We start from the raw sequence: 22,674 nt of genomic DNA, 5'->3' as shown, positions 1-22,674 counted from the left end.
TTTTCTTGCTGCGTCTACAGCCAGCCACAAAATCAGTCATCAAAGGACCTTATCAAAGTCCCCAACTCTCCTCCTTCAAGCCACAGTTTCTCTTTTCTTTTTTTTCATTTTTTAAACACAAATCTCATCAGCGAATCAGTTCTGTAGAGGCAGGATTCCATCATACATATTTTATCACTTTTGAAGCATACCTCATATAGAGTCCAGCACTGCCACACTGCTCAGTGTGACAGGTAGGCAAGATAGGTGCTCCTGTACTTTTTTAACGAGGACACTGAGACTCATAAGCTCAGTAACTAGTGCAAGAGTTCTAGGTGAGTTAGTGGCAGAGTTCAGAATCCAAACTCAAGTCTTCTGATCCCAAAGCCTCTTTCCAGTAAGGATGCAGCCTTTGGTATGAGTGAAATGTATATTCAACTTGATGCCATGGGACTCCTGCTACTTTACTTAATACTCATCTTAATCACCCATATGCCATCCCCAACCACCTCCCTCCTTGTCCAAAAATAATTCCCAGCACCCAATTCTCATTCCAAACTCTGTACAGTGGTGAAGGCCTAGAAAAATCCAGTTCAAGTGTCAACTTTAAAAACTCTGCCTCACCAGAGTATAGGACTATCTTCTCAGTCACTTCCTTATGTGTATATGTATGATATATGTGTGAAGAATTTTTTCAATGAAAAAAACTGCACCTGGCAGGTTGGCTAAGGTCTGATTATATTCAATGTTTTCCCAGATTTGGGGGGTGGGAAACACTCTCTCACATACTGGTAGTGGGGTGGAAAATTTGTATAACACTAAAGAAAGATGATTTGATATATTTATGCCACAGGAATTGCACAAAGACATATACACCAGTGTGTTATAGTATTATTTGTACTGATATGGAAAATGATACATCATTCATTAAAAAGAGGTATGTACAATATGATTTTATTTGTGGTTATTAACTATAAAATCTATATTTGCACAAATGTGTATGACCATGCATGAGACCAGTAGGAAGGATGGTAAACTGACAGTGGTTTCTTCTGCAGGAGTAGTATTACAGAGGAAAAAGAGAGAAGATTACTTTTACCTGTACAATTACAATTTTTTATGATTACATGTTACTTTAAAAACATGTAAAAAAGTTAAGTTTCTCTAAGTTAAAAAAGAGAAAAACAACAATAAGAAGCAAAACCTTTAGAACAACTCAGTATGTTAGGGAATTCATTAGAATTTTCTCTACTTTTTAATATTTGCTAACCTAATACTTTTGACTCATAGCCAGAAACAAGGATAGGCAATAAAATTTAGTCAAAATAATTTTAAATTATATTTATATATTGTGCAAAATTTTGAGCCTTCCGCTGAGAGATCATCCTACTCTCCTGCCCTTATTTTTCCAGCCACAGCCCCCATGTCTAGATCAGTCCTGCTTCTCTTGGCATTTAGAGCAAATGGATGGAGACAGAGACTCAAAATGAAGGGCAGGAAGTACTGTGGACCATGTAGGGATCTCTCCTTTGTCCTTTGCAGATTCAAGGACACATTCAATGCTACTTGAACTGGTTGTCGAAATTGCTAGTCCCGTCACTGAGTACACCATTTTATTTCATGCAACTGGTGCGGAATCTGAACTGAGGAGCAACTGGTTATATTTTCTACAGGGAGGTTACAGAGGCTCCTGGCATTTTTGCCTGTGTTCTAAAAGAAGAGCAAAAATTCACATCTAGACTCCTGACTACATTTATACCATATATCAGTTAGGTAACTTACAAAAAGCACACCTAGGCCTCCAACATCAGAGATTCTCATCTAGTAGGCTGGGGTGAAGGGTTGTTATTTAGGTGAAACTGTCCCGTGATTCTGATACACAACCTCAGTTGAGATCAACTTACATAGTTAAAGAGATTTATTTTGCAAAATTTTTGAGAAGGGATTTACAGCTTTTATGTTTCCCAGAATAGAGATAAGAAATACCTTAGGCTAGATTATATGCTGAAATTTGAGAAGCAAAAATTTAGATCCCAGAATCACAAAACATTAAGTTTGAAAGTCTCTCGACGATATTATTGACTCTCCTTCTAGTTAAGTGATGATCAGAGAGATTAAGGGACTTATACAAGAAAGAGAGTTACTTAAAAATATATCTAGTACTAGAAGCCATCTCTCATAAAAAAGTACATTTTCAACAAATAATAACTAATAACAACTGTTTCTCCATTCTGCAATCTTTACCATTGAATTTCAAGCTGATTACCTAATGTTAAAAAACATTAAAAGAAAAACCCTCTATATTAAGAAGAGATATCAGAACTAAAGGTTTTTTTTTCTTTTTAAAAATTTTATTTATTTATTTATTTTTGGCTGAGTTGGGTCTTTGTTGCTGTGCGAGGGATTCCTCTAGCTGTGGCGAGCAGGGGCTACTCTTTGTTGCAGTACGTGGGCTTCTCATTGTGGTGGCTTCTCTTGTTGTGGAGCATGGGCTCTAGGCGCACACGCTTCAGTAGTTGTGGCACGTGGGCTCCGTAGTTGTAGCTCGCAGGCTCTAGAGTGCAGGCTCAGTATTTGTGGCACACGGGCTTACTTGCTCCATGGGATGTGGGATCTTTCCGGACCAGGGCTCAAACCCGTGTCCCCTGCATTGGCAGGCGATTTTTATTTAGGATAATAACAAAAATAATTTCATAAGCTTATGCCAAAACAGTTGAGCTACGTCTTAAAAATGTCAAAGTATACTGAATAAGATACATGGGCAAAAGAATGGAATGAGAGAAATGCACATCTGTACTGAGAACTTATTTAAATGGTTCAATGTAGTGGGATCATAGAATGATGAAGTAGTGGCAAAAGCTGGAAAGGTAGGTTAAAGATATCTTTTTTTTTTTTTTTTTTTTTTGTGGTATGCGGGCCTCTCACTGTTGTGGCCTCCCCCGTTGCGGAGCACAGGCTCCGGACGCATAGGCTCAGCAGCCATGGCTCATGGGCCTAGCCGCTCCGTGGCATGTGGGATCCTCCCGGACCGGGGCACGAACCCGTGTCCCCTGCATCGGCAGGTGTACTCTCAACCACTGTGCCACCAGGGAAGCCCTAAAGATATCTTTTGAAAGACTTTGAATATTATGGTAAAGAGTTTTGACTATTCCACAAGTCAGTGTCCTTTTGTGTTATATTTAAATATCATTTTAAAACATATACAAATAAGTTAAATAGGTGCAGAAAAAGTAATTGACAAAAAAACAATGTCAAATTGTGCTTTAAAAAGGAAAAAGAGGAGGAGGCGGTGGGGAAGGAGGAGGGAAAGAAATGAAGGCAGGCAGGAAGGAAAGAAGGAAAAATAAAAGGTCATAAAGATTGAAAAGGAAGAAATAAAACTCCCTATACACAGATGACACGATTGTTTACCTGTAGAAAATGCTAAGATATCAATAAAAACTACTACAATAAGTTAGTTAAGCATGATTATAGGATACAAGGTCAATATACAAATATATGAAAATCAATTGTATTTCTATATATGTACTAGCAATAAGAGAACTGGAAAATATAAAATACATAATAATACACTAAACTGAAAATGGAAAGGTTCTACACCAAAAATTATGCAACGCTGCAGATAACTAATTAAATGGAGAGATATCACGTTCATAATTTGGAAGACTCAGTATTGTTAAGATGTCTAGTGCTCCTAAATTAAACTATAGATTCAATATAATCTCAATAAAAATTCTAGTTGGCTTTTTTTAATAGAAATTTACAAGTTGGCTCTAAGATTCATTTGGAAATTCAAATGACCTAGAATAGCCAAAATCAATTTTGATAAATAAGAACAAAGTGAAGTATGGACAAAATTATTGAAATAGTTCAAAAAGACACATGCACCCCTATGTTCATAGCAGTACTAGTCACAATAGCCAAAACATGGAAACAACCTAACTGTCCATCGACAGATGAATGGATAAAGAAGATGTGGCACATATATACAATGGAATACTACTCAGCCATAAAAAATAACAAAGTAATGCCATTTGCAGCAACATGGATGCAATGAGAGATTATCATACTAAGTAAAGTAAGTCAGAAACAGAAAGACAAATACCATATGATATCACTTATATGTGGAATCTAAAATACGACATGGGGGCTTCCCTGGTGGCGCAGTGGTTGAGAGTCCGCCTGCCAATGCAGGGGACGCGGGTTTGTGCCCCGGTCTGGGAGGATCAAACATGCCGTGGAGCGGCTAGGCCCGTGAGCCATAGCCGCTGAGCCTGCGCGTCCGGAGCCTGTGCTCCGCAACGGGAGAGGCCACAACAGTGAGAGGCCCGCGTACCACACACAAAAAATAAAATAAATAAAAATAAAATAAAATAAAATAAAATATGACATGAATGAACCTATCTACAAAACAGAAACAGAGTCACAGACATAGAGATCAGACTTGTGGTTGCCAAGGGGGGTGGGGGAGGGAGATGGATGGACTGAGAGTTTGGGATTGGTAGATGCAAACTATTACATTTAGAATAATAAATGGATAAACAACATTTGTCCTACTGTACAGCATAGGGAACTATATCCATTCTCTTGGGATAAACCATAATGGAAAAGAATATTTAAAAAGGAATGTACCTATGTGTATAACTGAGTCACTCTGCTGTACAGCAGAGATTGGCATAATACTGTAAATCAATTATACTTCAATAAAAATAATTCAATAAATAAATAATTTAAAAGAAAACAACAAAATGAAGTATAACCTCAAATCTGTCAGAATGGCTATCATCAAAAAGAACACAAATAACAAACATTGGCAAGGATGTGGAGAAAACGGAACCCTCAAATACTGTTGGTGGGAATGTAAACTGGTGCAGCCACCATGGAAAATTGTATGTAGATTTCTCAGAAAACTTAAAATAGAATTACCATATGACCCAGCAATTCCACTCCTGGGTATATACCTGAAAGAAACAAAATACTAATCTGAAAAGACACATACACCCGAATGTTCATAGTAGTACTATTTACAATTGCCAAGATATGGAAGCAACCTAAGTGTCCATCAACAGATGAATGGAAAAGAAGATGTGGTATATATACACAATGGAATACTATTCAGCTATTAAAAAAATGAAATTTTGCCATTTGCAGCAACATGGATGGACGTGGAGGGTATCATGCTAAGTGAAATAAGTCAGAGAGACAAATACGGTATGATATCACTTATATATGGAATCTAAAGGATACAACAAACTAGTGAATGTAACAAAAAAGAAGTGCACTCACAGATATAGAAAACAAACTAGTGTTTACCAGTGGGGAGAGGGAAAGGGGGAGGGGCGATATAGAGATAGGGGATTAAGAGGTACAAACTATTAGGTATAAAATAAGCTACCGGGCTCCCCTGGTGGCGCAGTGGTTGAGAATCTGCCTGCTGATGCAGGGGACATGGGTTCGAGCCCTGGCCCGGGAGAATCCCACATGCCGCAGAGCAACTAAGCCTGTGCGCCACAACTATTGAGCCTGCGCTCTAGAGCTTACGTGCCACAACTACTGAAGCCTGCATGCCTGGAGCCTGTTCTCTGCAACAAGAGAAGCCACCGCAATGAGAAGCCCATGCACCGCAACAAAGAGTAGTCCGCACTCGCCTCAACCCACGCACAGCAACAAGGACCCAATGCAGCCAAAATTAAAAATAAAATAAAATAAGCTACCAATATATATTACACAGCACGGTGAATACAGCCAGTACTTTATATAATAACTATAGAGTATAACCTTTAAAATTGTGAATCATTATATTGTACACCTGTACTTATGTAATATTTTACAATCGACTATACATAATTTTACATCAACTATAAAAAATTTTAAAAAAGAACTAAGGACTTAGCACAACTTGAATTAAAGACTTGCTATAAAGATACATTTTAATCAAGGCAATGCAGTAATGGCATAAATGATAAACAGATTAATAGAAGAGAACTGAGAGCCTGAAAATAGACGTATAGTTATATGGTCATCTGATTCTTGACAAAGGTGCAAAGGAATTCAATGGGAAAGAAAAGTCTTTCACAAATGGTGCCAAAACAACTGGATATTCAGCTGGGGAAAAAATAAGCCCCACCCCCTATCTCACACCACATACACAGAGTGACTCAAGATGAATCATAGAACTAAATATAAAAGCTTAAATTATAAAGCTTATATAGGACAATAGTGTTGCAACCTGAAGGATAGCAAAGATTCTTAGCTAAGACAACTATAAAAGAAAAAAATGAATAAAGACTTGATCAAAACTAAGAACTTCTATACATATAAAGATACCATTAAGAATGTAAGTAGGCAAGCCACAGATTGAGAAAAGATCCATGAACCATATATCTGATAAAGAACTAGTATCCAGAATATATTCCAGAATATATAAAGAACTCCTACATTCAATTCAATTATAAAAAGACAAATAATTAAAAATGAGGAGAAGACTTGAATTGATACTCCACAAAAGTCTCTGGGGAGATGGAAATGATAGGTGTTTGGATTATACAGGTGTACACAGTTGTCAAAATTGTACAGATAAAAATCTGCACATTTCATTTTACGTAAATTATAACACACATACATATACACACAGGACTATAAAAATAATAATATTTTCTGAGTAGGGGTGGGTATATGGAGGTACAGGTGTTACACAAATGACAGAGTATTGGTAATTGTTGAGCAATGTGATGGCTATACAAGAGAATTTCATTATGTTATTCTGTTTATTTTATAGATAAAAAAAACCTCCATAATAAAGCTTTTTTAAAAGGGCAGAAAACATATAAGGGTATACCTCCCAGTTAACATTTTCCCATACCTTTTGATTTTTAATACTCAACTTCATAGAATTTATATCTCTCTCAATACAATATTTTTCAATAAATGCTTATAAAGGAAAAATTTATATCCATACTCCCAATACAAAGCAAAAGATTTTAAACAAAACATTGTGAGAGAAAAGGTCAGAGCTGTATTTCAAGTACAGAATCAAAAGAAGATATTTTGAGCCACAAGCTCAGTGTCAACAAGGAGGATGTACAGCTTAGATGCTGGCAGAGCTAACAGAAGCCATGTTACTGCATACAAAGCAACTGTGTGTTAGCATCATATTATTTTGTGATACTGAAGCAATATTAGACACTTTACGTCCTAACATAATTATGTGTTACCTATATACAATATCTTTACTGTGTCTTAGTTGCATTTTAGGAAACTGATGTGTGGTCTGGGGTTGACATGTAATGCATAATTTTTCCTGACTTAATGAGAAATTGGCATATGCTTACTGCTTTGGGTGGAACACCTGCTTTTCAGGTTGGATTACTGATTTTAGGCCTATCTCTTAAAAACTATAATTAAAACACACATACAGGACCCAGGTTTGTGATGAGTTCAAGCAGGTGTTTGATACTGTTAGTAAGTCAAACTTGGAATAAGAATTTCATTAACACTTTTCTTTCAGGCTTTGTGTCTTAAGATTGTATGGTGACTGTAAGAAATTTCTACTGTGCAAATAAAGCAAAATATAGAAATAAATTATATGATGAGGCTGACATAAGGAAACACTGTTCCATAACCGAAGAGCATGTCTTTCCAGCCTGCATTTCAGTATGACAATGAGTGGGGCTGGAAGGGAGTGGGCAAGAAATTGGAAAAAGGAGAGACCAGAGGCCTGGACAACTATCCCAATATGTCATGTAAGGGTCCGAGGGAAAACTGCATTAAGGAGAGTCTTGAGAGGCACGGCTGAAATCCACTGATTCCTTCCAAATGGCATGTTTCTTCCCCTGCATACATTCCTATGCCTATTTCTTATAATCTTCCACCGTAATTGAGTTCCTTCAAAGATCCTCATTTTTACTTTCTCTTTCATGCCACTTTCTCTCTATGATTTTAAGACAACGTGGCTCACTGTAGCGATCCCATACAAAGCTTCTGTGGAGCAATAATGAGGACTGCAATAATAAAAATTAAGTGATTGCCATTCCTCCAAAAGATCAGTAACAAAATAGATTTTTAGCCTATATTTCAGCAGTATAAAGATAATGACGTGTGACCAAATAATTCAAAGCACTTCCCCCGACAAGCCAAAGACAGAAACAGAAATAGCAAGAGGAGAGCTCAAAGACTTCACTCCAGGAAACACAGAAAAGAATGAGGCCACACAATATGAGCAAGGTTTTCCATAATATTTCCTGCAGCCTGAAATAAAATCTTAACTCTACAATGGCACTGAAGGGGAAAGCTCTTAAATTGAGAAGCTCTCAAATTGGGCAAGAACAATCTCAAAAAAAAAAAAAAAAAAAAAGATTCTTCTTCTTTGGTTCTTAAGAGATGCATATAACTTCACTGACTGCATCCTTCTTTTAATGAATCCAAGTGGAATTAAATTTGAAGATAAAAAGACTAAAAGGGTATTGCATTGTGAGAAACTATCTCAGATTTTTTTTTAAGTTTTTAATAGAAAATTTATTTATTTATTTTACCTTTTTTTTTTGGCCGCGCTGCACGGCATGTGGGATCTTAGTCCCCTGACCAGGGATTGAACCTGCGCCCCCTGCAGTAGAAGTGTGGAGTCTTAACCACTGCACCACCAAGGAAGTCCTATCTCAGATATTTTAAACTGGCATTGGATTAACTGCATTAATCTAGATCTACCAAAACTACAAAATGATGAGAAATTCACTGGTTATCGTCTAGAATCATTATCCAGAACTAAACTCAAGAACATAGCCTTTAGAGCCAGAAAAGCCAGTGTCTACATGTTGATTCTGCCCCTCATGTTTCAGTTTCCTTATCTGTAAAATGGGCATTAAAATAGCACCTACTTTTGTTATAAAAGAGAATGCATGTAAAGAATTTAGCACTCCTAGCAAATAGTTAAGTGTTCAATGTTAGCTCAATTCCCACTATAGCTCCCCTACCCTTGATTTCTTTTAATAATCTCATTTTTTTGTAACTCAAATTGAATGTAATACAATGGATTACTTAGGGAAGATGATTCAGCAAAATGCAGACAGCTATTGGTTATAATGTTGTAATGACCATGGAGACTGCACTTGGAAGAAAGGAAAAATGTATACACATCAGGGGTCCCAGGACAGTTTTCTGTGTGAGGCTGACCACTCAGCCAGCACCACATTCTTCTTTTGACTTTCAGAGCTGTGAATTAGGCTGGACACTATTTTGAGAGTCAGAAAATGGGGTGACTTTAGCTTTGGATATAGGAGGGTCATATTCAGGACTTGCTTATGGTTTTTGTCGGGTTTGATCAACTCATTTTTAGCAGCTTTATTGAGATATAATAGACATACAATAAATCACTTATTTAAAATGTAAAATTTGGTATGTTTTGATACCACTGACACAATAAAAAATTTGGTCAATCAATTTATTTTATTTTATTTACTTTTAGCTATTATAAACCTATCTTTGTAAATAAAACACAGGAAAAATAATTTTATTGCAATTTTGAAATCCTTTACTGTTCTTTCTTCTCCTCAAACTAGTGTTTCCACAATGGAATATTTTATTCCATGAGGTCTCTTAGGGAATAATTACTTCATTAAGAAGCGTACTTTATAAAATTACATCCATGTATGGTAATCTAAAAGAGCCAATCTGGGCCTCCCTGGTGGCGCAGTGGTTAAGAGTCCGCCTGCCGATGCAGGGGATACGGGTTCGTGCCCCGGTCTGGGAGGATCCCATATGCCGCGGAGCGGCTGGGCCCGTGAGCCATGGCCGCTGGGCCTGCGCATCCGGAGCCTGTGCTCCGCAACGGCAGAGGCCACAACAGTGAGAGGCCCACATACCGCAAAAAAAAAAAAAATAATAAAAAAAATAAAAAATAAAAAATAAAAGAGCCAATCTAAGATGATAGAAACTTTTGACTGTAAATTAGAATCTTATCTATGGATGCCTAAGAGCTGGTGATTTATTCACTACTGTAGTGTACTTCTAAATCACATCTAAGTCTTCCAAATATAATTCACTGGCAACAAGCAGAGAGTGAAGGCTCAACCTTTGGGACTGGTGTGGTGGTAGGGACCCTCAGACAGGAGTTTTGTCATAAAGGAGCTACACCTACCTGGGTCAGTCATTTAACTTTTACGGTTTCAGTTTTTTCCTCTTATAAAATAAGTATTACTAGACAAAAAGATCTGAGTTTACCTGTAGTTCTAGGTCTTTATCCCTGGCAAATATGGGAAGTAGTCATACATTTAATTTTTAATGGTTCTTAAATAAACCTATTATACACACGCAAAAATAAAAAGATTTAATTTAGACTATGCTGCAGGTAAATGTTATAAAGGGAATGGACTTCCTCCTCTGTCTTGAAGGGTGTGGGAGCCAGACATGCTGGCCCCATCCACTGTGCACTTCTTGTGCCACCACACTGTTCCTTCCGGCTGCTTCTGTCACCTGACAAGTCACACCAATTCCCCACAGGGCACGATCAGCTCTCTATCCCCACACTTTCACTGTAGGGAAGATTATAAATAAATCCTATATTCATATGAAAGCACCATGCCCAGGCCTGTGTATTTTCTGGGACTAATTGCTGAGGGAAAGCCAATAATCTACTGAAAGTCTCATTCCAGTCTACGTGGTAATTATATGCTAATGCCTTTTGAAATTAATTCAGAACCCCTACACCAGCATCACAGTAAAGGGGAAAGAAGCTGAGATTTAATCACATTGTCTTCTGGGAACTCAATGTAAGATTTCTTTTATACATGAGCCATAAATCGACGGAACTCGTGGACTGCTCTAGCACTGTAACAATGCAGTCCCACAGCAACAAAATTGCTGGCAGGTGTCATGCCAAAAATCAGTCACGGATGGGGCTCGAGTAGAGATGCAGAGTTTCTCACTTCAGAGAAGCTACAGTGTATGTTTGACCATTCTCGTTTCTACTTCCTATAAATTAGCCTCATCTGAGGGTCTAAAATAAGTCAGATCAACTATAAATAAAAGAAGCTGTGAGCAAAGTAATAACATAACGATAAAAACAAAGCAATTATGAGAAAAAATATAAGCAAATGGTGGAGCTGGAAGAATAATGAAGACATGGATAACTTTACCTCATTTGACAAAAATAAATGGAGTGTGAATGGGTAAGCAAATACAAAAGGTTTGCTCTAGACCAGAAATCTAGTAAGCATAATCTAAAAGCCCATTGTAAATGCCTCCTTCGTGATGCAGTGTCCTTCTGCAATCTAATACACTGCTTATCCAAAGAACAGCTATTGTAACACTGCTTCCAGCTTTCCTGGTACTCATCATTAAATCAATGTCTTATTCTCAGTTCAAAAGCACACTGGATTTGATATTATGCTATATACAAATTCTTCACGTATCATAGAGAAATGACTGAAATTTTTTCTCAGCCCTAAAAAGAAACCAGGAAAATATTTCCCACATGATTTTTTTCCTGTCATCCCTGACCTAGAGCCAGAAGCATATGAGAAGATGACTTATAACTGTGTAAGAATTCAGTATGTGCACTGTTCTACTCTCTCAGCTTTTCAAGGTGCTGCATGGAGCTATTGAAGAAAAAGAAGGTGGTTTCCCTCTGGAACATACTTTCAGAGACAAATGTATTAATATAAACAAGCTAAAAGGAACCGAAATACACAAATCCACATGAAAATATTAACTTATAAATATTAGCAGCTGAAATTCATTATGGTATTACCAGGTGCCAGATACTGTGGCAAAACTTGACATATCTTCTCTCATTAATCCTCATAACACCCTCTGAGGTTGAGGCTATACCATCACTAGACTGTAAGCTCTATGAGAATAGGACCATGGATTTTGTTCACCAATGAAAAATCGCACCGTGTTCACATACTTCCTCCTACACAACAGATGCACAGTAAAGTTCTTGCTGAATAAATGAAAAATTTCCATTTGATAAAGGAGGCAACTGAGGGTTAGAGAAGATAAATAACTAGCCAAAGGTCTGTGATGCTAGAATCTGTGTTTCAACATATTTTATTTGATTTTATTTTATTTAAATAAGAGACTCAGTGGAGAGTGCAGGGCGATTAACTTATTACCATATTTAATCTTCTTGTTCTTTTCATCTCTGAACGAAGATGAAGTTACTGAATAGCAACAAAAGACCAAATCCAGAAAGTCAAAGGAAGGAATAGGAGGGCCCTGAAATAGCAAGATGTTAATATTCTTTTTCAGTCAGGAGAGCTCTTCTAGCCTCTAGCGTAGAAAACAAATACCTAAAGTTTCTGTCTTTAAGGAAGGAAATGTGATCTAATTAACAGTCAACCACGTGCCATGTACTTTAAGCCCCTTCTGAAATGCAACTAATAACTGAAAGAACTGGGATAAGATAAAGTAGGTCTTCCTAGTCCAGTGCTCACTGCCCTGCAGAGTGTGGACTTTTCTGTATGGCCTGTAAAACAATCTCAGTGCAGCCACAGCTCATCTGTTACCTCTATCTAATAAAATGTCAGACAGAGAAATAAAATACCAGTTCTCCTGTTGGTCTGGATCACATCGGCCATTCCATCTTGAGTCTTAATAACACAGAGAGAATAGAACTAGAATATTCATGTTCCAAAGTATAGCTTTTGGAACATTTCCATGTACCACATGAGACAGGAAATATGTGTTTAGGTACATATAATACAACAGAATGATTTAATATACATGATTTCCTAAAGCCTAGGGCATCATAAATCAGGATTCTCGTGGATCTAAACAGATTGGGTTTGGTTGAAGCACCATGGGGAACGCGGTATACTTCAGTGGCTAGAGCATGGTTCTTGGAGCCTGGCAAGCCTGGGTTCTTAGTAACTTATTTCTGTAAGTTACTTATGCAGTTTTCTTATCCACAAAATGGGGATAACAACAGTACATACCATATAGAGCTCTTAAGAATACTGAATACAAATGTGTGAGCACATAGGTAAAATGCTAGGCATAACTCAGTAAATTAGCTTTTACTTTTATCTTATTACGACCACTATCACTTCAGTTTTGTTTATGAAGAAATCTCTAAGCATAAGCCAAAGGAAATGAAAGTGAAGCAATGAATTATATTGGTTAATACATACTGTCACCATTGATTTTTATTTACATAATGATTATGCTAATCAGTGCTACCACCCGATGTGGGTCCCTCTCATGATGCTATATTACAAAAGAACAAGCAAAGAAAAGTAATTCCAGAAGTGACTTCTTTGTGAAAACAGGTTTTAGATGGGGAGAAACTACTGGGGCTTAGAAGACAGAGGGCGATACTAGTGTCCTCACAGTTGTGTCTGATCAGCTTTAGCTGTAGATATTATTAGGCAAGTCACACTGTGGATGACTATGCATTCTATTCCGAGTCTGAAGAGGAAACTGTAAAATGAAAAATTAGTAAAGGGCTCATTTTAAGTAAGTAGTCTGGCACTCGGTACCTCTGTAATTCAGCTCCCCCAAATGTCCAAGTGTTGGAGCATTTTACCCAAGAGGCCTTAGAGCACACTGGTTAACAAAGAGCTAAGAAGTCAAACTGCCTGATATTGAATCCCAACACCTCATTTACTTTGTGACTTCAACAGTAAAGCTATGTCTGGTACCAAGTACATATTGCTCTTGTTACGATTGTTGTAATTTTTTTTTTTCATTTTTGTTATGCGACAATCTTTTTATGTCTCTTTTCTTCCTTGAGAGTGTGAGCTATTTGAATGAAGGGATTGGATGTATTCATCTCTTTTTTTGTGTTCAGTCCTAAGAGACACTCAAAAAACTGTTAGCTGAATGAGGAACAGGCAAACAAATATCAAACTAAGATAAATTCAGAGCAGAAACCCTAACTTTAAGCTTAGAAAATGAGGATAACCTTTTCAGACTATTGATGAAATCATCCAGAGCAGTAGCAGAGGATCAGTCGTCTTCTGAGCTTCTCTTATCTTTCTCTTATTCCTAAATAAGAAATCTTATTCCTTAACCTGTGGCCTTAACCACATTACCAACTTCACAGATATTAGCCAATCCTTGACAACCAGTTCATAAAAGTTTTGTTGGCTATAACACCTTCACAAAAAACTAACTGACAACAATAACAAATAGAAATGTCATACTTACGGTTAATTCAGAAGCTGAAGAGGATTTTGATAAACACTAATAACATTAGATTAACACACAAATTAGTTTTGAACCTTTTGGAATTTATATTTAAAAACAAGCCCTATTCTTTTAATGTGTTTCCATGAGATTTTACTTAAGGACCCCTAAATTATTTTGTGAGATTAGTTTTTTTGTTTTTGTTTGTTTTGGTTTTGTTTTGGTTTTTGGCCATGCCACACAGCATGCAGTTCCCCGACCAGGGATCGAACCCATGCTCCCTGCAGTGGAAGCATTAAGTCTTAACCACTGGACTGCCAGGGAAGTCCCTGTGAGACTAGTTTTTACTCAAGCAGCAAACAGCAACTGTAAGCAACAATATGATTTTTGTTCTCGCTTGGGAAAATGATAATAAATAGTTGACGAAAATGTAATTTATAACATTCTTCCCCTTCACTTCACTTTCCTATACAATATCCTCTATACCCCTTCATCTCACCAGAACAGAAATTCAGGATATATGCCCCTAGATGGATGGGTATATTAGATACAGAGTGTGTGTGTGTGTATATATATATATATATATATATATATATATATATGGATTTTGCCCTTATGTCATCATTATAATAAAAGTAACTGGACAGATTTTATTAGAAGAATCAAATGAGCCTAGTAGGAAAAAAAAAAAAAGAATATATGCCCCTCACCTCCAACAGTTCATCTCCAATACGCATTCGGCCATCCGTGGCAGCGGGTCCTTCGGGGTTAATTCCCACTACAAATATGCTCATGCGTGACCTGTCTTTGTTACCAGCAAGGCTGAGTCCAAGTCCATTCTTATCCTTTTCAAGTTCAATAATGTGCAATTCTCCAGGCAGGTCTGCATATCTTTGCCTGATTTTTTCTATTAAAAAAAAAAAGGTAAAAAATTTTAAATAGAGCACTTGAATCTATATTAGCAAGATACTGGCATTTCCCGATCTTTGATGAGGCCTCTACAATGAATTGTCCCTTCTTGAGAGCGAAGTACTTGAGGTCATTCATAGCCTTATATATAGGTTACAATTAAAAATTATTTCATCTCCATCTAACAAGGTTGGCTCACCCATAAAACCTTCCTTGATTGTTCAGGTTCACACTGGCCTAGACTTTCTACATATTATTTTCTTACCTAAGAGAGTCAACACAATGTGGTGGAAACCCTGGCCTCCCTGCACTACCCTGCTACCCCCCAACTTCCAAAAAGAGAAAAAGGGAAACAAAGAATATATACTGATCACCAGCTGTGTTAACAAGCAAAGTGTTTGGTCTTGGAGATATCATGCTGAACAAAACAGATATGGTTCTATTCTCACGGACTTGCAGTCCAGTAGGAAAGAAAATCAACAATTAATTCTAAATAATTACATTTCTTTAAAGTATACAAAGGGTACAAAACAATATTGGGGGCTTCCCTGGTGGTGCAGTGGTTGAGAGTCCGCCTGCCGATGCAGAGGACATGGGTTTGTGCCCCGGTCCGGGAAGATCCCACATGCCGTGGAGCGGCTGGGCCCATGAGCCATGGCCGCTGAGCCTGTGCATCCGGAGCCTGTGCTCCACAACCGGAGAGGCCACAGCAGTGAGAGGTCCGCGTACCGCAAACAAACAAACAAACAAACAAAAAACAATATTGGGTGTTATGTGAGTAAAAACAAGGGGAATTAAGGATGTTGATTTACTTGTCAGATCTGAATTCAATACACAAATCTACCACTTACTCAATGTCCAATAATTAATATATTATTTTACCTCTATGGAATTCCACTTTTTCCTCTTTAAAATGGGCATGATAATACCCACTTCATGAAGCTGGGAAAATTAAACAAAATACACCTTAAAGAACTTAACGGCTCATGACTTATAGGTATTTTATAATTCTTTTATTTGATCTTCTGTCTCACCTTTCAATCTCCACTTTATGCTCTAAATTACCTATTTTAGGATTTGGCTGGTTATACTTCACTTGTGTCGATTCTGTGCAATGAAACCACACTGGCAGGTCAGTGTTGGGAATGATACTGCTTTAGACATGCCTTGTACCCCACACAGCACCAGCTCAGGCCAGGTGTGCTGCCAGGGCTCAGAGGCTTGCTGACTACTCCATCATGTGATGTAATCATCTTATCAGCTGAATAACCAAGCAGTAGCTTGTGACTATCCTGAAACTCTCTATGCTCTAACACTTGACTTAAGTTTATTGTCCTTAGAGGGAACCTTCCAAGTTGAAAACTTAACTCGAATAGCTAGTGTTAAGGGGTAGGGGAAGGAAGACAGCCTAGTCCATTCCATCACTTTACTAGATATAACACTGCCTTATAAGACTAGATAAATTTAAACCCATAAAAGCTATTTTATGCATAAATTTATATTGAAAGAATGATAAACGACTGCTTATTTTATTCCTTTCTTTATTTTTTAATGACTGCTTATTTTATAAAGAGGTTAAATCTGCCTGCTTTACAAGGATTTTGAAGAGAATCTTAAAGAACTTTCACTGATAATGCTTATTATGAATAATAAAGAACACATTTAGCAAAATACAATAAAACAAAGAACTTGCAATGTAATAAAACTGTCCTCTAATTAGAAATAAAATTATTCATATCAACACTGAAGTAAATAAACTCAAAGTATTTTTGTTGGTCAACTACCAAGAACAAGCCACTATGTGGGTACCTTAACAGAGCATACAAAACACATGGTACCCTCAAGATGCTTTTACAGTAAAATAGGGGAAGCAAACAAATACAACAAATATTAAACAACTACAGTTATGTAAATAGAAATTCCAACCACCACAAGTGCTGGTCACTGAATAAATACTAAATGATTAGTGAATTAGGTCAGTGAATAAGCATTAAATTAATTGTGCTAGCAATAATTGCTTTTAGAGTTCTAAGAATTGATATGGCTAGAAGAGATTTTCTGGAAGAAGCAGAATTTGAGAATGTTTTTTTCTCTTATTTTTTTAATTAAAGTATAGTTGACATACAATATTATATTAGTTTCAGGTGTATAACATAGTGATTCAACATTTATATACATTACAAATTGATCACCATAATAAGTCTGGTAACCACCTATCACCACACAAAGTTATTACAATATTATTGACCATATTCCCTATGCTGTACATTGCATCCCATGACTTATTTATAACTGGAAGTTTGTACCTCTTAATCCCCTTCACCTATTTTGCCCAACCACCACCCACCTCTGGCGACCACCAGTTTATTCTCTGTATCTATGAGTCTGCTTCTGTTTTATTTAGTTTGTTCATCTGTTTTATTTTTTAGATTCCACGTCTATGGGAAATCATACAGTATTTATCTTTCTTTATCTGACTTAGTGTAATACCTTCTAGGTCCACCTGTGTTGTCACAAATGGCAAGATCTTCTTTTTTATGGCTGAGTAGTATTCCACTGTGTATATATATACCACATCTCTTTTACCCATTCATCTATGGATGGACACTTAGGTTCTTTGGCTATTGTAAATAATGCTTCTATGAACACTGGGGTGTGTATATCCTTTCGAGTTACTGTTTTCATTGTTTATATAAACAAGAAGGGTTTTGAATAAGGTACAGAGTTTGGTTATGTGAAGAAGAGTCCTGGTAGATGTAATGACAAGGGAAAAGCATCTATGCAGGTGGGTGAGGAAGAGAACGTGAAAGCCCATCTGGCTTTGAACGGAAAATTGTTTGGGTTAGTGGATGGGTGACAAGAAATAAGAGTACAAGGTTAAAAGATTAATTGACAGGTTGTTTACAGAAATAATATTCCAGGGCTTCCCTGGTGGTGCAGTGGTTAAGAATCCGCCTGACAATGCAGGGGACACGGGTTCGAGCCCCAGTCTGGGAAGATCCCACATGCCACGGAGCAACTAAGCCTGTGTGCTGCAACTACTGAGACTGTGCTCTAGAGCCCGTGAGCCACAACTACTGAGCCTGTGTGCCACAACTACTGAAGCCCGCATGCCTAGAGCCCGTGCTCCATAAGAAAAGCCACTGCAGTGAGAAGCCCGCGCAGTGAAGAGTAGCCTCCGCTTGCTGCAACTAGAGAAAGCCCGCGTGCAGCAACAAAGACCCAATGCAGCCAAAAATAAATGAATAAAATAAATAAATTTAAAAAAAAAGAAAGAATATTCCAGTTTAGGGACTCTGCAGAGGTGCCTTGAGGTACTCTGGGGATGGGGCCTTGAGGGGACACTCGATTTAAGACCTGTTCTCCCAGATTCAACCAGAGCAGTTATACTTTCACCTGTATTGTTTACAGGATTTATAGGGTAAGATGGTTAAGAAATGATACCACAGTTAAGGAAACAAATAAAACAAAATTTTAACACGTCCTTCTCAGAAAATAATAAAGCAGAAAAAGATCTTAAAAAAAAAGAAACTGAAGACTAACAACACACTAAGCTCAAGGTATTATATGTAAGAGACTGTGACATCTGACAGACAGAAAATACATGTTTTGGGAGAGGCACACACAGAACAATTAAAGAAACAGACTGTGTATTGGATCATAAAAGAAACTTCAATAAGTCTCAAAAAAATCAATATCATACAGGCTGTGTCTTTGGACATAGTGCAATAAAACTATGAAAAACTATAATGACAAAAAATAACTTTAAAGTTCTCTTGTGTTTGACATAAATTAATAGTTAATAATAAATTAATGTTAGTATTAACATAAAGATATTTTCAAAATAGTGCTGAGTGAAATGGGGAAAAAAGAGAATGGGGTCAACATCATTATGTAATAATATTTATGCGAATTAACATTCTGCACAAAAACCACAACACATATTTTGCAAGTGCATATACAAAAACACAAATATTTAACACAATAGAATGGTTAATTATACTGGGTGTAAACAGACAGGAATACAAGGGAGCAAAGAAAACCAAAAAGGGACTCTCAGATGGCCAATGATGGTAACATGCTATGAAGGATTATATTTAGTGCAATCTTCTGCCCCTGGGACTGAAAAAAAGAATGAGCTGAGAAAGGTTTTAGTGTTAAATTAATATAAAAAGACTTCCAGGTTCCAAAATTTGTCTGACTTGTTCAACCTTCAGAGAAAAAAAAAAAAACAACCTTCATGGCCATTAACTACACATTCAACTGCTTAGACATGTAAATGATTAATGACACGAGGGATCCTCCTTTGGTAAAATGTGGCTCTATCACAAATGATGAACAACTCAAACTGTGCTACAAAAGGTGAATCTCTATCAATGCATTCTTGTGGCTGAATAGAAACAGCAAGGGCTAAAGGGTCAGAATTTGGTTCAAGTCCTAGCTGAGGCACTTAACACCACTGGTTCCTTGGACCAAATACTGAACCTCTACTAACTTATTTGTAAAATAGGGTTGTTACCTTAAAATGGATGTTAACTAAAAACTCCTAGGACATAGGGTCCAAATGTTAGGGGAACAACACAACCATGATTTCATTTTCATCATTTAGTTATATTGAGGTTTTAAGTTAAAGTTGGTGACAAAGCTACCTTTTTCTTCTTTAACTTTGTCTATCTTGAGGAAAACTGAGACTTGTGAAAGGAAACAGTGGTTCCCCATGATGGCATGAAGGAAGCAGGCACACAGTCCTCCAATGGGAATCAGGAGAGGAAGGGGCTCTAGCATCATTATTCCCCGGATTCTCTTCTTTGAGTTACTTATATTGAGGAGTCCCAAGGACAACTTCTTGAGGAGCAAAGGAACAACATAACTGTTTCAAGTGACTGTCCCATGGTTCATAGGTCATTGAGGTGACTTTAAAATTGTGTGCCAGCCAAGTGTGGAATTAAAACCCTTTCCATAGTTTCAATTTGGGAAGATGAAAAAGTTTTGGAGGTGGATGGTGGTCACAGTTGCACAACAATGTGAATGTACTTAATGCCACTGAACTGTACACTTAAAAGTAGTTAAAATGGTGTATTTGTTATGTATATTTTATGACAATTATTAAAAAAAAAAACCCTATCTATAGGCTTAAAATACCCTTCAAAAAATTGGTTCCCTTATCAACATTCCACCAAGGGACTAAGTTGTAGATTTGTTATCCCAAACTTTTGAAACCTCCAGCCCTATTTTTCTGGCCAATTGTTTTGTTCTGACACTGGCATATTCCCATTTTTTCAATTAACAAATATTGATTGAATCCAAATTCATGTCAGGCTTGTGATGTGAAGGGCACACTACTGAATTTGTTTTCAAGGACCTTAAAATCTATCATTGAAGACAAGCATACATATCAATAATTCTAATTCAGAGAGAGAAAAACTATGAGAAAAATACCAGCAGCTGAAGTCACCCATCCATTTCACTGTATCGTCAGGAAAACCAATTAATGTCTGCAAACTACACTGAATATCATAGATATTCTAGCCAACTCTCATTCTACTGGTCATATATAACTTCTACTGCATAATGCTTAAAACTCATTTTAGCTGACATTTCCAATAATCCTGCATCCAACTTCCTCCAACTTTACTTACCTAAACATGGGTTATTCAGCTTTCCTTGACTTTTAAAATTATCTTTTTTTAAATAGGAGAAGGGGGTAAGCTCAACAGAACAAAGCTCAGCAAAGAAGCAAATCCTAGAACAATTAAGAGCTGAGTATCCTTGAAAAGTTATGAAGTTTCAGTAATAATTTATTGGGGACCTGCTAAGTTGCAGAAACTGCACTAAAATCATCCAATAAATTTTCTCTAATTATGCTAAAAACCATCCTATCAGGTAGAAATTGTCATCACTGCATCTAGATATGGGAAATAAGACTGTGACCTTGCCAAAGGTCACCCAGCTAGAAACTGATATAATAAGGATGCAAACCCAGTTTTGTCTGTCTTCACAGTACTATCTGAAAGTATCTTTTTAGATTTCTGCTTTCTTTCTATTGCCCTATCCTATAATATAAAATCCAAAGTTCCTTGTACATGTAGCACACTGCTGTCTTCTGCACTTAACAGTGCCTGACATATATTAGGTGGTTAATATATACAATATATGCCTGTTGGAAGCATAGACAGATGATACCTAAGGTCTTCTTCAATTGCTCTGCCTACATTTCTGCCAATACCCCAAACAATGCTACAAAAAAGCCATCTGAGACCTAAAACCATTAGACACATGCAATTTGTTTCAAAGACAATGCATTCTTTCAGTTAAAGGAAGTAGAAAAATAGTTTGTTTCTTCTTTGGATTTGTATTCAAAAGTAACAAAATCCATTAGGACTATGTATACAATATCTTTTAAAAATCAACTCTATTAAACTGAAGAAACGAAAAGCAAAGAGATTGATACTTTATCTTTTCTTTCTTTCTTTCTCTCTCTTTATTTTTTCTTGGTGCATCATGAAACAGGAAGAGCAGTAAGACAATAAAAATGCCAGATGCCACATACATACAATGGAATATTACTCAGCCATAAAAAGAAATGAAATTGAGTTATTTGCAGTGAGGTGGATGGACTGAGAGTCTGTCATACAGAGTGAAGTCAAAAAGAGAAAAACAAACACCGTATGCTAACACATATATGGAATCTAAAAAAAAAAAATGGTTCTGAAGAACCTAGGGGCAGGACAGGAATAAAGACGCAGACCTAGAGAATGGACTTGAGGACACGGAGAGGGGGAAGCGTAAGCTGGGACGAAGTGAGAGTGGCATTGACATATATACACTACCAAATGTAAAACAGATGGCTAGTGGGAAGCAGCCGCATAGCACAGGGAGATCAGCTCGGTGCTTTGTGACCACCTAGAGGGGTGGGATAGGGAGGGTGGGAGGGAGATGCAAGAGGGAGGGGATATGGGGATATATGTATATGTATAGCTGATGCACTTTGTTATATAGCAGAAACTAACAGAGCATTGTAAAGCGATTATACCCCAATAAAGATGTTAAATAATAATAATAATATATGTTAGTAACGAAGACAACTTTGCATTCCAGTTTCAATATGATGTAGAAGCAGAGTGCAGAGGATTTTTAGAACAGCAAAAGTACTCTGTGTGATACTATAATGATACATACATGTCATTATACATTTTTCCAAACTCTTAGAATATACAACACCAAGAGTGAATACTAAGGTAAACTACTGACTTTGGGTGAATATGACGTGTCAATGTGGGTTAATCAATTGTGACAAATATACCACTTTGGTGGGAGATTTTTATAACAGTGGAGGCTATGTATGTGTAGGGCAGGGGGTATATGGAAAATTCTGTACCTCCTTTTCAATTTTGCTATGAACCTAAACTACTCTAAAAAAATGAAGTCTTAGGGCTTCCCTGGTGGCACAGTGGTTGAGAGTCTGCCTGCCGATGCAGGGGACACGGGTTCGTGCCCCAGTCCGGGAAGATCCCACATGCCGCAGAGTGGCTGGGCCCGTGAGCCATGGCTGCTGAGCCTGCGCGTCTGGAGCCTGTGCTCCGCAACGGGAGAAGCCACAACAGTGAGAGGCCCGCATACCGCAAAAAAAAAAAAAAAAAAAAGAAAGAAAGAAGTCTTAAG

At 37.2% G+C, this 22,674-nt stretch overlaps 1 protein-coding gene across 3 annotated transcripts in view; it reads right to left on the bottom strand.

Annotated features, from left to right (window-relative positions):
* The window catches only part of PATJ (PATJ crumbs cell polarity complex component), a 380,458-nt gene that overhangs the window by 139,057 nt on the left and 218,727 nt on the right, over positions 1-22,674 (bottom strand). For all 3 annotated transcript variants that reach the window (XM_060089886.1, XM_060089883.1, XM_060089884.1), the window contains exon 28: positions 14,814-15,010. In XM_060089886.1, coding sequence (XP_059945869.1) covers positions 14,814-15,010 — 197 coding nt within the window. The remainder of the gene's footprint in view (positions 1-14,813; positions 15,011-22,674) is intronic.

Source organism: Mesoplodon densirostris, chromosome 2 (assembly GCF_025265405.1).
Source record: "Mesoplodon densirostris isolate mMesDen1 chromosome 2, mMesDen1 primary haplotype, whole genome shotgun sequence".
NCBI classification, from domain to species: Eukaryota; Metazoa; Chordata; class Mammalia; order Artiodactyla; family Ziphiidae; genus Mesoplodon; species Mesoplodon densirostris.
The sequence above is the reverse complement of the archived record's forward strand: the minus strand, read 5'-3'. Positions and strand labels throughout refer to the sequence as shown.